General features: G+C 35.1%; 1 protein-coding gene across 2 annotated transcripts in view; it reads left to right on the top strand.

Moving 5' to 3' along the window:
- Positions 1–14,075, top strand: part of LOC121323547 (calcium/calmodulin-dependent 3',5'-cyclic nucleotide phosphodiesterase 1A-like) — a 92,241-nt gene extending 78,166 nt beyond the window's left edge. For both annotated transcript variants that reach the window (XM_041264662.1, XM_041264663.1), the window contains 14 exons: positions 1,811–1,924; positions 3,404–3,586; positions 4,892–4,958; positions 5,192–5,305; positions 5,704–5,844; positions 6,704–6,804; positions 7,658–7,783; positions 8,373–8,474; positions 8,575–8,695; positions 9,826–9,907; positions 10,422–10,542; positions 10,857–11,044; positions 11,372–11,647; positions 13,939–14,075. In XM_041264662.1, coding sequence (XP_041120596.1) covers positions 1,811–1,924; positions 3,404–3,586; positions 4,892–4,958; positions 5,192–5,305; positions 5,704–5,844; positions 6,704–6,804; positions 7,658–7,783; positions 8,373–8,474; positions 8,575–8,695; positions 9,826–9,907; positions 10,422–10,542; positions 10,857–11,044; positions 11,372–11,647; positions 13,939–13,988 — 1,786 coding nt within the window. In that variant the 3' untranslated portion in view covers positions 13,989–14,075. The remainder of the gene's footprint in view (positions 1–1,810; positions 1,925–3,403; positions 3,587–4,891; positions 4,959–5,191; positions 5,306–5,703; positions 5,845–6,703; positions 6,805–7,657; positions 7,784–8,372; positions 8,475–8,574; positions 8,696–9,825; positions 9,908–10,421; positions 10,543–10,856; positions 11,045–11,371; positions 11,648–13,938) is intronic.
- Positions 14,076–17,468: the final 3,393 nt, after the last annotated feature.

A 17,468-nucleotide genomic window follows, 5' to 3' on the forward strand; every position in this document is an offset into this window, starting at 1 on the left:
AGGGTAGTATGATTATGTGACATTATCAGAGGTCAAAGGTCTTGTTTTGAGTTGTTTTTGGACCTTTTGAGTTTAAATGGCTCTCAAATGTATTACACCTGAGCTTGAAGTGTAATGAAGACAATAATAACCTCTGTTTTTTTTTTTCTTAAAGCTCTGCAATATTCAATAATGTTTTGTTGGCATTGTATTAAATAAAATCTTAATTGTCAAAAATGATGTAATTATGGTCAGTAGGTCCTTTGACCTTTGTTCTAGCTTTTCTTCTGCGGGACCAGTAATGCCTTTTAAGGCTGGCAGAGGCATCCGTTGTGATTGCTTCATTAAGCTAAATTGATTAGATATGTTGGTAATGGGGCATCAATTCAAATGTGGCTGATAGGTATTTTATTACTTGTGGCTTTTCTTTTAAACTAGTTTGTCAGTGTGAAATTTGATTAATAGTGACATGGAGGACGGAGACAGCAGATACAAAAAGGTGATTTTGATAATTATTGTAAGATGTTAGTGCTACTGTGGTAAACCATAGAGTGAGTTTCTTAAAACTAAGTAAGCGCAAAGGCAAATTTTCTAACAGGAATAAAACAATGTTAATGTTATCATACTTTCAAAAAACAACAAGTTGCAGCTATTGTCCTGAGTTTGATCTTGTTCATGTTATTTTATGCCTTTACACTTGCTACACAATATAAAGCAGTACACATTTCTGTGCCTAATAGGGACACTATTGTGAGAAGAGAACTCCAGATAAGTCTGTTTACTTCTCAAAGTCTTGTGCAGAAGAGGTGGATAAAACAAGTTCACCTTTCACATGATCAATACAAAACTATAGCACCTTCTACCAGGAATTGTACAGAATGCAAATAAGAACAAGGCAAGCAATTTGCCAGCAAAAGTAGATGGTAAATGTGAATGATTATGCATAAAAGTCAGAGCAATCCATAGCTCGTAATTATGATCTAAATAAAGAAAGGGCCATTTGTGTGCTGTGTCATGTCCTAAATCTGTTTTCTTACCTAAAAATTAGGGTGCTGTTTTTTTTATTTTTTGCTTTTTTTTTGTCTCACTACACAAGTGATGATGTCAGTTATTGTTGACAGGAAGACTGGTGCATATAATCTGTTGTTGTGTGCAGTGCAGTAATGAGAAAGTCAGTTTCACTGACAACCAATAAGCCCTGTGCAATATTGAAGCATCTTTGCAATAAATAAAGCTAGGTTATCTCAGCTGTGTACCAAAACAATGTACATTTTAGACTTCAATATAGCACCCATTATGGAATGTCAACATCTTATCCTTCAACTTAAAAAATGTCATTTGTTAGAGACTCTTATTATCCACTAAGCCTTGGGCTAAAACAAAGGGCTGTTAGATCTATTTTAATCTCCTTACCATTCTATCTTATTTAGTAATGGAGCTGTCCCTAATATAGCAGCACAATGAATTGGAGAAGAATAACAAATGCATGCTCTTAAAGGTCATTTTAATTATGTATTAGTTCTGGTTTACAGAATGAGCTAAGTAATTCTCATTCATACAGAAATTTTAATCACTCTTCCTTGATCGTGGATTGCATGCATTAGAAGTATAAGTATCCTAAATTTGGAAAATACCAGAATTAAGTTTGATATCAACCAGGTCTACAGCAGATCAGTCACAAAAATCCCTACTCAGAATTTTTATCTACCAATTTAGGAATATGAATATATCTCAATCGTTTTTGTTGTTGTCTATGTTTCTTTAAATAGGGTCTCCAGCATTCAAAGGTAACTGAATGACCCAACAAAATCTGTATTTTTATTCCTTTCAGATTAAGATGTCTGGTGAAGCAGCTGGAAAAAGGTGAAGTGAATGTGCTGGACCTTAAGAAGAACATTGAATATGCAGCATCTGTTTTGGAAGCCGTGTACATCGACGAAACAAGGTGAGACCACATGTACGAGTTAGACTCAATGTTTAAGACATCAAAGAACCCCCACCCTCCAAAATGAAAATGATTCAATCATTGGCCATTGTCATTACAACAGCAAAAATGTGAAATCAGTAAAGACAGTGGAATTCAAAACAGTAGCATTCATAATGAAAAGCTTTAGAGTGGCAGGTGGTACAGTATGTATTGTACCAGAAAGGCAAAAAGCGACGTGGATGGCAATTATGCTGTAGATTTGTATAATTGGTGGGCCCAATTACTTTTGTTCCAGTTTTTCAGTGTAAAATAACCTAATCTGGCTTTCAAATATTTATGGTCTAAATTTGTGTGGACCACTAAGTTACAAGAAAGTGAATAACCAGAATCTAAAGTCGAGTCTATTTAAATTTGTAAAAATATTGGATTACTTTGTAGATGAGGGAATATAAATTAATAAATCCTGCACGGAGCTTCCAAATCAAACAATTTGTGCTGCTGTTCATGTTTATATTCTTTTATAATACAAAGTTCAGCAAATGTTAGGTAGAATTGTGCTTTAAGTCTTTCTCAACCTTTTCTTTATTTTGCAACAAGCCTTATTACAACCCTCTCTCCAGCTGTTCTGGATTTTGTTTCTTATCTAACTGGCTTTAGTTGAAAAATAGAATCACTGTAAAGCAAAGTCTGATGATAGTAATGTCATCACAATAGGTAAGAAACAAAATGACATCACAATGCTCCTCAACTGCACTGTAAAATATAGTTAACTTTTTAAAAAGAAATAATATAACAGCAAAACAATGCAGCTGACAATTTATATGACCTTGGGAGAGGTACTGTACCTTTTTATAACACTGTTCCAATACTAATAAATAAGATATAATATGGCTGGAGCACCAGAGTCACCTCAAACTAGCCAATTGTTTGTTAAGAAGACCGACACAATGTAAGCATTTACAAAAGTAGTTTATTTCTTTTCATTTTAACAATGTAGGCTTTTATAAGTACAATACAGTATGTGTGTTTTTAATATAACTTTTTGACCCTGTGAGATTTCAAACACAAAAAAAGGTAATGCAGTAATGGTTGAGTATTGCTTAACATCAGTATTTTATTAAATAGATATACATATTTCAGGGTGGCGGCAAGCAAATAGTATGATTTCATTTTTTTTAACAGACTAGAAGTGACAAACGTTGCAATTTTCGGTGCAAACAAACCATTCAAATCCAGACTGAAAAAAATAGAATTATTCATTGCTAGCCTTTGTTTTGATTTGTCTAGCTTTTCGATAACTGTTCATTGTAATAGCATGACATATGACTAAAATGCAGTGCTGCCTGAAGTTAATAAATAATTCCTCGAAAATGAAGATCAACAGGCTGTATTGCTTAGTACACGCTGCTCCACCTGATCTCATGCCAATAATCGTTTCTTATTGAAATTATTAATAGTTATGTGATTTCATATTGACAGACAGTATTAATATTGCAGACAGTTATTGGACACTGAAGACGAACTCGGTGAGATCCACTCTGATGCGGTCCCTTCGGAGGTTCGAGATTGGTTGGCCTCGACCTTTACCAAGAAGATGGGGGTGACTAGGAGGAGGCCAGATGAGAAGCCAAAGTTTCGCAGCATTGTCCACGCAGTACAAGCAGGAATTTTTGTAGATAGGTAAAATTAAAATCTAACGGCACTACCACACAGGCACGCTATTAAATTGGAACATTGAGGAACTTGTTGAAGAGCAGTAAAATAGCCTTAAAGTTCTTCTACTTTAAATCTGCTTAATATTGGTCAATTAAAGTACAACTGCTTGAAAAGTATAGTAATACAATACCATATTTTTAACAATATTTTAGATTTGTTTTTAAAGACAGGAAGTAAGGATGGTAGTACAGCGCATCAGTGAGACTTTCTTTCCTCAGACTACTATATGTTCTAGTGTGTGTGGGTGTTGCAAAGATCTAATATGCCATGGCTATTTCCTGTTTCTATGGAAAATATAAACCGTAGTACAAAAATATATGGGGGGAAACAGAAGACCTTTCACAGCTACTTTAAATGATAGTTATGTTTCTTATAAACAGTAAGTCTAATTATACCCCCCATCAGATCTCTGATAAACAACAGCTTTTAAAAAAAACTGACAAGTAGTTGTGGCTTCCACATTATACAGTAGCAGTACCTTGTACAGCAGCAAAGATTTAAAGGGCCCTTGCTTTCCAATACACCTTACTTTAAAAACAAATATGGGGTGTAAATTCACAACTGTACATCAAATCTGAAAAAAAAAGTAAAGTACTAGATGCTTAAAGTACTCTCTACAAATATATGAAAAGGAAAAGAAAATATATAAAGATCCATTATATGTGCTATTGTTACATATACTCATGCAAATAAGCATAGAGAATTTACATAGTACACCTAGTGCTCGTGATTATAAAGGCTTATTAGCTCCTCGGGCATGCCAGATCCTTGATTAATGAGTCATGGCTGCTGATGAGTCTTACCTCATTAGTCGATTTCTACAGGGCCACTTAGCTGGTTCTGTTTTTTTAAGTTCAGCGTTTCCAAGGCTTCTGTCCTGTAGCAATTGTTTCTAAACACAGACAATTATATTGAAATCTGGCTTTGGTCACAACTCGTACAGTAGTCCAGAATCACAGGTATACTTTACATGCATGTAAAAAAAATATGAAACAAAAATATTGATTATTTAAGAAAAAAAAAGATTATACAAGACAATTGACTTCTTTTGAGAAGGATATTTAAATTGATTTTAATGGTACGATTGATTTGATTGTCAAATACTATTGAGAAAACAATAGAGATGGTGGAATATAAATTTGTGTTTGATCAGACAAGAAAAGGCACTATACAAGTTTGTTATCAAGTGATAATATTGTGATATCTGAACACTGCAGGGAGAGTAACTCTCTTAAGAAATCCATTGACAGAGATTTATTGTAATCATAGGATGTTTCGAAAAACCTCTGTCTTGGTTGGGCTAACATACCCTCCAGCTGTTGTTGAGATTTTAAAGGTGAGACACTATTTTTTAAATTATTATTTATTTATTTATTTTTATGCTGCTACTAGAGAACTGTGTTTGCATTATAGAGGCACTTTCAAACCTGTACCAGCTGGGCATGTGTCCTGGGCTCTTACTGTTCACCTCTGATAGCCCTTTATAAGTGAACCTGGTGTAAGATCAATATGCTGTTAATATGCATGTTTTATAATCATGCTTGTAAGCAAATGTTTTGTACTCTGCAGGATGTAGACAAATGGTCTTTCAATGTCTTTGCCCTAAACGAAGCGGGAGGACATGCCTTGAGGTTCTTGGTCTACGAACTCTTCACCAGATACGAACTTATCTCTCGATTCAGGGTCAGATATGTTTTTATGATCTTAAAACATAAAATAGTCTAACAAAGAAATCCTGACTATTCAAAGGGATGGAAGAAAATGTGTACATGTTTCAATGTATTTTATCAGGAAAACTGTATTTGAAAGAGCTGCCTGCAATAGGTAGAGCTAACTTTTTTTTGTTAAGTCAAGCCCCCTTAAAACAAATACAAATGAATAAAACAGAAAATATTATACACTGTATTATGCACAAGTACAATTATGTTTGAAATTTTAAATTCTTCACAATTCATTGCTATGGAAGTTCTTGCGTGAATACAGTAAGTGTGAATTGCTTCCCCCTTGTGGAGACATTTATTTAGCTACTGTTTTTTAAGATTATTCAATATCAATTCAAACACCTTGTTTTCCCCCTCTAGGTCCCCATAAGCGCACTTCTCAACTTTGTTGAAGCATTGGAAGTTGGGTATAGCAAGTACAAAAACCCTTACCACAATCTAGTCCATGCAGCTGATGTTACCCAGACATTACATTATTTTATGGTTCATACTGGTTTGATGGTAAGACAAAAATATAGCTAGCGTATGTAACACTTTCTATACAGCTTACTAATTAATTTACAAACCAAAAATAATGCACATGAAATATTGGGATCTTGGAAACCTATACAATAACGAAGTTCAAATTGGGATTATGTAATACTGTGAGCATCAGTACAATTGATTTGTTGATGAATTTCTATTTTCTTACTTGTTTTCAGTGTGAAATCAGTTGCACGCTAATCAAAACTGCTTCTGCCTCAACTTCAGTCTTTTTTCAAAAACTAAAATGAATTAGGCTCTGCTTCTGGATGATGAAATTAAACTGAACTTGGATTTTAAGGCACTTGTGCTTCATTATATTGAGTATAGATTGTTTGTCTTTAAACCTATAAATACTTTTTTTTTTTTTAAAGAACGTTTTTTCTTCCTAAAGAACTTGACGTGTTGAACTGGGATCTGTGATTCCTCTACAGATCATAGCGCTTTGAGCTTTAAGAAGCAAATCAGGGTGACAATCAAGTGTGCTTCTGTTGTATATTAACTGAATTAACAAAACTGGTATTGTTTGAAAAAAGCACTCTGCAGAATTTTTTTGCATGAATTTGGGAAGCATGTGTAGCGATGCATTTAGTATATGGGTTTATTTTTTACCAGTCTACAGCTTTTTCACACATTTCTGTGAAGTTACAGTATTTTAAAAAAAGAAGGCTGCAAAGTTTGAAAAGGAAATCTATCAGTTCCACTGGGTGGCACTATATCCCAGTTTAAGCATTTGTGCTGCTACAGCTAGGTCATAATATTTATATTACTGAATCTTTTTTGCATTACATTGGACATATTTAAATATAAATTAATGTCATACCATCTTATTTAACAGCACTCCTTAACAGAACTGGACATTTTTGCAATGGTTTTTGCAGCTGCCATCCATGATTTTGAACATACAGGGACCACAAACAACTTCCACATTCAGACCAGGTAAACTTCTTATCTATCGTGGTTTTACTTTGTAGCGTGTCAGTATGAAATTGTACTATTGTGGTTTAATGTTAATCTAATTTCCTGTAGCATCATTTCTTATACAACAAAGACATGTGTAAATGCAGTGAAAGAAAAAAAACAAACTATGGTAATTTAAGAAAATGACCTACATTCCAACGCATGTTTTTGGGTGTCCCTGGGTAGAGAGCTTATTTTTACTTTGCTTTCAGTAAACCGTAGTTCAAGGGGTTCTGTTCCAACAAGTTTGGCATTTAGTTTTCATCTAACATAAAAGCAGGGGTATTCTATCTGATGCTGAAGCCCTGTGCAGCCATTTCTCTAAGTAGTCCTGCTGTAAGGAATTGCTTTAGCCAAAATACTGTACTGCACTGTTTATACGTCATAGTTTGAGGGGATTCATATTCACCCTCAGAAGTCACATGTTCCACGTCAAACCCACAGCAACACATGCACAAGAAAAAGGAAAACATTGTTTAACTGCATTTATGGCTGCAAGCTTCTTATAACATTGCCGTTAGAAATGTAATTGTTTAATTGCTACTTACTTATGGAATGTTACTTTGCTCATCACTGTCAGAATGCAAAATATTCACCAGCGAAAGCTACAGAAAGTTGTAGCAGCAGCATAAATGAAAATGATTGACAGCACTGTTCATCTTATCTGGGGTCATTGCCAAAAGATGACTTCAGTGCATTATTGAAAACAGCATTACCAAGCTATCTGTGACATTAGCAATTGTAAATACGAAACTATCTTCAAAGGGATTTTTAACAAGAAAATGCTAAAAAAAAAAAAAATAAATAAACCCAATGCTTTCTTTATGTGTAGGTCAGACGTTGCAATCTTGTACAATGATCGTTCTGTCCTTGAAAATCACCACGTCAGTGCTGCGTATAGACTCATGCAAGACCCTGAAATGAATATCCTGGCCAACCTGTCAAAAGATGATTGGCGGTAAGATCTGTTCAGTTTTTAGGGTCTAACTTTTCAATGTATGACAGCTGCATTGGTGAGAGAAGTGAAGCCAGTAATTGACATGCATCCAAGACGTTGTGTAAATTGACAGTTACTTGTAGTAAACAGCCATAATGCACCTGAGATATCTGCATAGAAAAGTGGCAGTAATTAAATTATATGTATATTTCTTTTCATTTCAAAACCAGGTGTTGTCTGAAAACACCTTAATTTTTTTTAACAGAATTATTGAAAATAATATGTCCTACATTCAAAAAAACACATGACACAGGACAGCAAGTCTTTGTGGATAAAGCTCTGTGTGTTATTTCAAATCAGATAGTGTCATTTATCACATATAGTTTCCAAAAGACAAGATAGTTGAACTAGCAGTGCAGAATTGTGCACCTCATTAATTAAACATACAGTGTTTTGAATGTATTCATTACAGGAACAACAAAATGTGAATTACAACATGGATTAAAAGCCAGCTTCACCCAGTTGTAACTATTTGCAGCTGCGTCTCAAACCGCTGTGGTTTCTTTTTCTTGCCGATAATATATATTTTTTTCTATATTGCCCTACACAGGGAACTCCGTACATTGGTGGTCGATATGGTTTTATATACAGATATGTCTGGCCATTTCCAGCACATTAAAAACATAAAAAATTCTCTGCAGCAGCCTGAAGGGTAAGAGTGTGTTTCCTTGTGTCCGTACTCTAAATACAGAAAAAAGAGTAGAATTGGTGCCTTGCTTGTTAGCTAATCAGTACTTATCTTTGGTTCACAGAGTAGACAAGTCAAAAGCCATGTCCCTCATGCTGCATACAGCCGACATAAGCCACCCAGCAAAATCGTGGGACCTACACCACCGATGGACAAAGGCTCTGATGGAGGAATTTTTTAGACAGGTGTAGTTTTAGATGAAAATAGTCAATACATAGAGGTCATTGCATGAAATCCAAAAGTTAGATCCATTTTGTGGAATGACTTACTGAGATACCAACTTATGATTAATTAAACACAAGATTCTTCATTTCTTTCAGCTTGGTATACTTGGCAGCCCTCTCAGCTACCACATTGTATATAACAAATGCTTTACTGCAGGCCTTGTCCTGTGACGCGTCATGAATGGCAAAACTGACAGACTCACTTTTTTATTTGCTGTACTTTTTTTTTATATTTGTATTAATTATTAATTTAATATTTATGAGGGATAATTGTTTTTATTTGTGTACAATTTGTAAGACTTAAGTATCTTAAAACTATTTTTTGCAAAGCTCACTTTTCATAGTGAAAGGTTTTTTTTTAGTTCAGATTCTTTGCTAACAAGGCACTTTTCTGAATTTGACATGGTTTATGTCATGTAGTTAAACCTACCCAAGTAACTCTAAACAGCTTACACCCCTTTAGTCAAAATGTTTATGTCAGGGGTTGAGCAGCACAACAACTTGCTCTGGCAGGCACACAGTATTCATTATACAGTATTGGGACAGCAGCGATTCTAAATGGCAAATACAGTAATAATTAAAAATGATGTGCAGTGGAAAGTGTTTATCCATACGTTTAAATAGAGGGTGTCCTGGTATCCTGATATCCCATAATTTCAGAGTCCCTTTATTTTGCTTAATATTACCATCGGTATTCAGGAAAAGTTGTGGTGGAAAACTTGTGTAATTATTTATTTATTTTATTTATTTATTTAAAATAAGAAGCACGGATAGGTTTTCTAAAGAAAATGACATTGTGGGCTATCAGGTTTTTCCAGGACACCCCTCAGATTCCATTATTGTAAGTCTATGATTACATTTATGTAGAAACAATCTTTTGTATATGTACTGCGTCTTTTATTTTGGAATACATAATGACTACTTAAATACAGCTTTTGTTTAAATTTAAACATCATTGAAAAAAACTGTATTATTTTTGAAAAAGCACTGATTAATAGGGTTTGTCCATAGAAAAAAAAAAGGATTATCACACTATTCTTACTGATGTTTCTAACTGCTGTTCATGTCTCTATTTCTGTGTGTCATTTTAGGGAGACAAAGAAGCTGAACTGGGGCTTCCTTTCTCACCTCTTTGTGATCGCAAATCTACAATGGTAGCCCAGTCACAGATAGGTTGTGTTCATCTTTCTTTCTTTCTTTCTTTCTTTCTTTCTTTCTTTCTTTCTTTCAATTGAAGTGGAACTTGTTAGTAGCTGCCTAGTTTTCGGTAAATGCATATCAAAATGTATTAATACAGAGCTGTATTGTGCCCCTTGTGGTTTAACCAAAAATAGCTAATTTAACTACTTGATGATGTCATTGAGGCAATACTACATTGTAAACATGATTATTAACATAATATGTCAGGGCATCGTGTGTTAGATAGCAGAATAATATGTCTAGTATTGATAGATAAATAAACATTAATTTGGGTTTTACATTAACTTTATTCAGAGCATTGTTGTACAATTACGTAAGGAGCAATTCAAGGTCATTTCTATGGGCTGTTTCATACTGGCTGGGTGATGCAAAGGCTTTTTTAAGTCATTCTTTTGTTTTTAAATGGTGATGTCAGTCCAAAAACAAGTACATAAAAAAAAAAATTGTGCAGATTTAACTAATATGTGAATAACGTTGTTTTCTACAGGTTTTATTGATTTCATTGTAGAACCAACTTTCTCTGTTCTGACTGATGTGACGGAGAAGATAGTAACTCCTCTTATAGAGGAACATTTCCATTCAGGGGGCTCTGGGGTCCAAAAGACCAGGTTAGTGGGTTTTTGGTTTTTTTTTTTGTAGGAATTATGTTTATTTGTGGAATTTTATTATATTTAGAACCGCATCACTGAAGATGAATACATACATCAATTGTGTTAATATAAAAACAAAATTGAGAAACTGCAGTGAATGATATTCAAAAACAGGTGTCCAATGTTTTTCATGGCATTCTTTATAACATAATCTGGAGTGCTTACTCCTTAACAGAAACTTTACCCATTTAAAATAAGTTCTTATTTTAATAGGCTTTATTTTTAAACAGCTCCCCATTGATATAAATATCCAGTACTGCCTCCATTTTCAGCTTGAACAGTGGGGGAGCAGGCGGTGTTGTTGAATCTGTACAAAAACACAGTAAAAAGGTTTCCACAGAAGATCAAGGCTCTTCCACAGACTATTCCTTGTCCAGCATTGATCTGAAAGGTTTCAGGTGCAACTGGGTGGATATAATTCATCAGAACAAGGAGAGATGGAAGGAGTTAGCTGTTCAAGGTATGGATTTTCATTAGGTAGTGCTTAAGCAGATGTCAAATAAATACAACAAGATCCGATTGGGGACACAAGTGTTTTTAATGTACCAAAAAAAAGAAAAGAAAGAAAAGTCACACTTTCAGTTATCATTATCAATAATGTGATAACAATTAGAAAAACATCAGTCATTTAAAATGTGAAGCAGTTTGTAACCTATGGCTTAATATTTAACCACAGTTTTTCAAGTGCCCTGACAGTATTATAAGTCCAGGCTTTTAAATTTTTTTGTCATTCGTCAAATCGTTTCCTTCATTTATTTCATTTATATTCCTTGTTCTATTTTCAAAGAACAAGCAAGAAAAGAAAGAGAATCAACCAACGACTGCAAGCACAGTGACAAGAAAAGTGACGTCACAGAAATCAAATTAACAAGGACCGATTCTGAGAAGGACAGTGATTCGGTGTCAGAGTTGAAGTCCCCCTGTGAACTGAACAAAATTTCTTGTAATTCTTCCCAGAACTCTAGTTCTAATTCTGCACCACAGAGGACACAGCAACAGGCTGGCTCATCAGTTTCTGATTCCACTGTTCGGGAATGTATCTCTGACAGACCCCCATGGAATGGTAATTTCTTTAACAATGATTCGATTTTAGCAGAGCCAAACCACTGCCCGTACTAATGGAGTGCTGTGGCAGTGTGGACGTCTAGAAGCACATTAAATAATGGATTCTGCCCAGGGGGCAAAGAGTTGAAATCAAGCCAAAGTTCTGTGCATGATATTTAAATTAGCCATGTGCTATACAAGTAGCTGCCACACTTCTCAAAAACCACAAGGTGGTGCATGTGAGTCACAGTTGTGATGCAGTTATGGTGACAACACTGAATGCCAAGACAAGTATCACACCAACTGCTGTTCCAGTAATCATTTCTTTGGGAAAATTAAAACAAATATCCCAACTTGTTAATTTGCATTGGTAATAAATTAATAGCATTAAGGATGCCACTGCACTTATGGGAGGTCTTGCTTATTAAAATATATTGTAGGTGTGAATTCCTTAAAAATAGATAACATTTAGGGAGCCTTATGTTTAAAGATACATAACCTAAGGTTCTCTTTCAAGTACGAAATATTATTCCATTACTGATTGGGATAGTATACCCAAGCTGTCATAACTGCAGGACTTGCAACACTTGCAGATGTGCTAAATGATACACCAGGAGACTGCCCTTAGTTTAAAGCCCAGGTTTGGGGAATATATGACATCTCGTGTATGGAAACTAGAGACATATTGAACGGTAAACCCACACTATGATATAATTGTATCAAAGAGTAGACTGAGTGGCTGCCTTTAGCACTCTGTTCCCAAAACCAGGGTCTTGGGGATCTAAGACGTTCAGTCTATAGAGCCTAATGACAGTATGGGGAGTCGACCATAATACAACACTGCATATGTCAGAGACAGATGCATCCTGAAATAATGGCCAAGAGGTTGCAAGGCCTCTTGTGGAATGTCCAGTAACCTTCTCTGGTAGGGCAGGATGGCTAGATCATGAGAAACACGTCACAGGGTAACTGAGGGATAGGTTGCTGGGCAGACTCGCCATGCTTGGACCACATGGCTATACTATGTGCAGTATTGCTGACAAAAATTATCATACGGGACGTTAGTGATGGTAAAACAAAGGTGGGGCGGGGGTGGATATTAAAACTCAGATAAACATGTATAGTGGAAATTTGGGGTTTATATTTCTTGTTTCTCCCACTGAACACAAATACAACTTTATGAGGTGTATATCAGCAAGTGTTTTTTTTTTTTCCCCATTGTATTTTCATTTTCTTTCTCTTTTAAACATGTCTTTTAAATTCTTCTGCATTTCTTCTTCATTGTTTGTGAGTTCTCTGAGATAGTTTGGTTGAATGTCGTGACTTTATTTTCAATATATTTTATTCTCTGTTGTACTGTGCTTGTTGTAGCGAGGGTGATAATGGCAGCTGGTTGTTTTTATATGAAGCTGCTGTCCAGGGAGTGTCATGATGCAGGAACGAGTATATTTTAAGATATATTTTTTTGCACATGCCTATCTATGTACATGAAAATTCCAATGTATATATTTTTTCAATATAGTGTTCTGTTTCTATGGCAACATTGAATATTTTAACTTATTATAAATTATTAGTACTATGCACAATGGCATCTGGATATATCCATGCTGATGACTGATTTCTTACATGTTTTTATAGTTTACTTAATGTACTATCTCAATACACGGGGCAAGGATAAAGGCAAGATCTTATAACGCAGGACATTTAATTAACATGCACATTTTCCTGTCTGTCTTAATGTTAAAGCTGTTTAAACAGCCACACAGTGAGGTATTTTGGCATCAGAATGTGCAATTACTAAAGTAGGAAAAGTCATCAGCCATCATGTGCCTTTCGGAATCCAGTGAACAGAGTGTCAGTTAACTGTGTTACAAGACAGCAAAGAAACTGTTCAAAAGACTAAACGCTCAACTTAGCAAATTTTACCTTGAAGCCAGTGCCATTTGCTATGCTTGATTGTTAAAGAACGAGAGACAGCATCGCTTGTTGCTTGCAAAGGAAGCGGCAGAATCATCTGATTCTCTCTGGATTCATGCAAACTAGAAATATGATAATATGAAGGCTTTGGTTTTTAATAACTTACTTTGACCATAAGTATCAACTTTCATGATATGTTTTAGACAAAGTAATGCATTGAGTTTAAAATAGACTAAATGGACTTACCACTGTACTAGCTTTTAAAGAGATTTAATGCTGTGTTTAAGGTGCTGTAATCATGACTTCATCAAATGAAAGGAATGTGTTCTGTACTATTTGTTTTATTGGTCCATATCTACTTTTTTTAAGCCCTTCATTTGTTATTTCTTCTAGGAGAGAAAAAGTCATCTGCAAGTATTGAGGACGACACTGAGAAGCCTTAAACTGAAACTTTGCATCCCAGATTTATTCTTCATGTTTTAATGTAATGTTATTTATTAAAAGTGGGATTTATTCTCCCCTTTATAACACATTTCGTCTTGGTGTGATTTTTTTGTTTTATTTTTTCAAACATTTCCAAACTGCAATACTGCTGCCTCAATGTACAGGGCCAGCTTTGCTGATCATTAACAGTTGATTTTTCACTTTCTTTATATTCTGATCTGTCCCAGTGGTCTTTTTTTTAGCATAGATATGCTTAGAGCATGTGTGTTTATGCTTAATTTACCCACACTTAGACCCTGTTTACAAAATATATTGGTATCACAGAATAGATTGTTGCCCCCATAAAACATATCCCACTGCCAGTTGTAGCTCATGTCTAGAAAATGTGTAATATTTTGAGAGATGGCCAGCTCATCTTTGAGCAGTTAAAATGGGTAACCAAGCACCACAAACCAGCCAAGGTGTTACAATACCTTTTCAGGCCTGAACAAGTAACTGTAAGGCAACTGAATGATTTCATGACTTAATTTGTATTTGATTTTAAATGCATTGTAGAACAGATTTTCATGTATAATACAATGAATAAATGAAAGTTACCAAAGTAGGCTGTATCATACTGCTGCTACAGAATGTTCTGATGAACAGCGCAGGTATTTTAGCCTACAAAGAAAATGAACAAGCAGATAATGTGTTTTAATTTAAAATGTTCGATAGCAGCTTTGAAGATTGCTCTTTCACGAAACTCATTAACAACTAACAAATATATTAATATAATACATTGTTTAGGATTCTGCTTCACCCCAAAAGTCTGCTATTTGCCAATACAATTACTTGTAAAAGACAAATCAAGAGCAAATTCTGAAAATCACCATTGAATAACAATTGCCCTTGTTCTTAGTAATGAGCTTGACTGCTTGTCTGTGATTAATGAAGTGTTTATAAGCCATCAGAACAGTTGTCAGCATGCATGGATTTACCACAGGTGTAAGAAATGGTGCTGGTCCACTCAGGTTTAAATAATCTGAAAAAAACAAGTTAACAATTATATATCATCCTTACCGGGAATTACTTACCTGAGTATATTTTAATTGCATCATCTGGGGACCCCTGGGAGGTGAGATATTCACTGAGCCTTCTGCCAGTTACACTTTACACAGGGCGGAGATATTTTGTATTGTTTAATCACACATGTTGTGGCAACGAATGTGTGAAACTGCACACTTAGCATCACATGATGTACAGTAGATGCTCCACCTGCTTTCTCATTAACATGGACTCCAGGATCATGTTTCAGATATGCTCTGCAAGAACAGAATCTACTACTGAGCAATCCGTGAAGGAGTGACCAACGATCCTCTTTACGGTGCGTATCACAAGTGTGATGTTCAGTGACCAGGCAAAAATAAATTTAGCAACGCCAAGCAACATGAATTGAGGAAGACCACAACTGGTTGTGAAATCAGGACATTGAGTTTATTCATCTTTTTCAAATTCTACATACCACATTATATATAGTACATTTTAATCTGTCTGCCAGAATGCATTCCCTTGGGGTCTTTCAGCGCAATGACAGAATACTTTATTTAAATAAAAAAGGATTTGGTACCACTCAAGGAAAAGTATAGATGTAATACGATATACTTTCTGGTTGAATTATTTTTCATACAGAAATTTGGCTCCTCTTGAAGTTGTCTAACCTTCAGTCTTTTAAGGCAGATGTGTCTTAAAATCTCTTCTGATTTTCAGTGCTGAAATAACTAAAGCATATGGTTGTGTGATTACCCCGGTAAGGGGAATTTATGCTCGAGGGAGAATGTAATGGGATATGGTGAATTCACCATAAAGGTCTATAGTAACAATATTGACATGCAATTTGAAACCACAGCTCCTGGTTCACAGTAATTATCTGCTAAGGCACAACATGAATAATCTCTTCTACCCAAGCTCACACCAACAAATAAATAGACAACAACTATCTGGACAATTTACAGGTTCTATCCTGTTAATATATTATTATTTGTAATAATGATTGAATTTAACAGTAACCCCCAGTTTTATTTATACTACCTTCAGTGCTCCATTTACCTCACATTCTCTATCTTTTCCCAGAATTACATTTATGTTTTATCTTGATTATTTGCAGTGTTCCTTGAGACCCAACAATCAGCTTTGCAGAAATAGTTCCACAGATACAGCATTCAGAGATGTGTGAATTTGTGCAATATCATGTAAATTATGTGACGTGAAAAATCTGTGAAATTCAAAAGTGGTGCAGGGACAGCAACTAATAACACATATACTTATATTAAATTAATCTAAACACAAAATGAATCACAGGCTGGACTCAGGTGCTGATGTTGAAGCATTTTAATTGTACTCCAAATCTGAAAGCTTACAAAACGGTGGTGTGTGAGAGTGCAGGCCACATCTTTCACAGCATCACAAGATCAAACATTAGTGAATTAGGGTGTTTGTCTGAAATATCAGACATTTCAAAATACTTAATGACACCACAATGCTATCATATGAATAAAAATACACAACTCTTAAGTAGAACACACAGAGGCTTGTTGTTTGAAAAGGCACTTATTCATAATATAATGAATCAGTTTATTATGTATTTACTGCTTTAAATCATATTAATAAAACTTACTATTTGCAATAGAGCTGTATATTCATAGCATATGTTTGTACTTATTTGAGTAGGTGTTAAAGCAGATTAGAAATCCCATAGCATTGAAATTCTGTATAGAGCAGGAACTACTTCATGCGATTTAATGCAGACTTTAGGTTGAAGTTACAGTAAACTCAGGTGAAATGCCATACAGATTAGTAACTGAAAATGCATCATATGTATGTATCTGTACTCTGGAAGTAAATCGATTTATTAAACTACCACTGGAGAAACCCCAGTTGCAATCAACTGGCCTGGAAAGGTCTTAAGGCCCATTCACTATAAGGATCCAGACTGAGCTGCATAACTTGCTCACAACAGAAGTAATGTAAAAGCTGTTGTTTTGGTCAAGATGCTGTTTGGAAGGAGATTATGTACCTTTTGCTTTGATATATTCTTTGGCTTAAATAAGATGCATTAAAACTGTAATGAATGACAACATTTGTGTTTGCTTTGCATATAATTTAGTTCTATGAACATTATACACATTTTTCTATTTCTTTTACTTTTGTATATCCCAACTCTTTTTTCATCTTGTTCCAGATTATAATGAGTGTAATTCGTGTCATGTTTGCAATGACAGAATCAGATTTTCTCTGGCTATTATGGAAGGTTCCCACTTGAAGACCCCAGAGATGTACCCTACTTAGCTCAATCCAGACGGTTGTCATGCTGATGCGCTGGGGAGACTGCACTGTGGTTGATCCCCGGAGCCAGCATCGCAGCCGTTGTGTGTGCTGATGCGCTGGGGAGGCAAAATAAGGTGATCCCTGGAGCCAGCATTACACTTCAGCCATCAACACCA

The sequence above is a fragment of the Polyodon spathula genome, chromosome 11 (genome assembly GCF_017654505.1).
Source record: "Polyodon spathula isolate WHYD16114869_AA chromosome 11, ASM1765450v1, whole genome shotgun sequence".
Lineage (NCBI taxonomy): Eukaryota > Metazoa > Chordata > Actinopteri > Acipenseriformes > Polyodontidae > Polyodon > Polyodon spathula.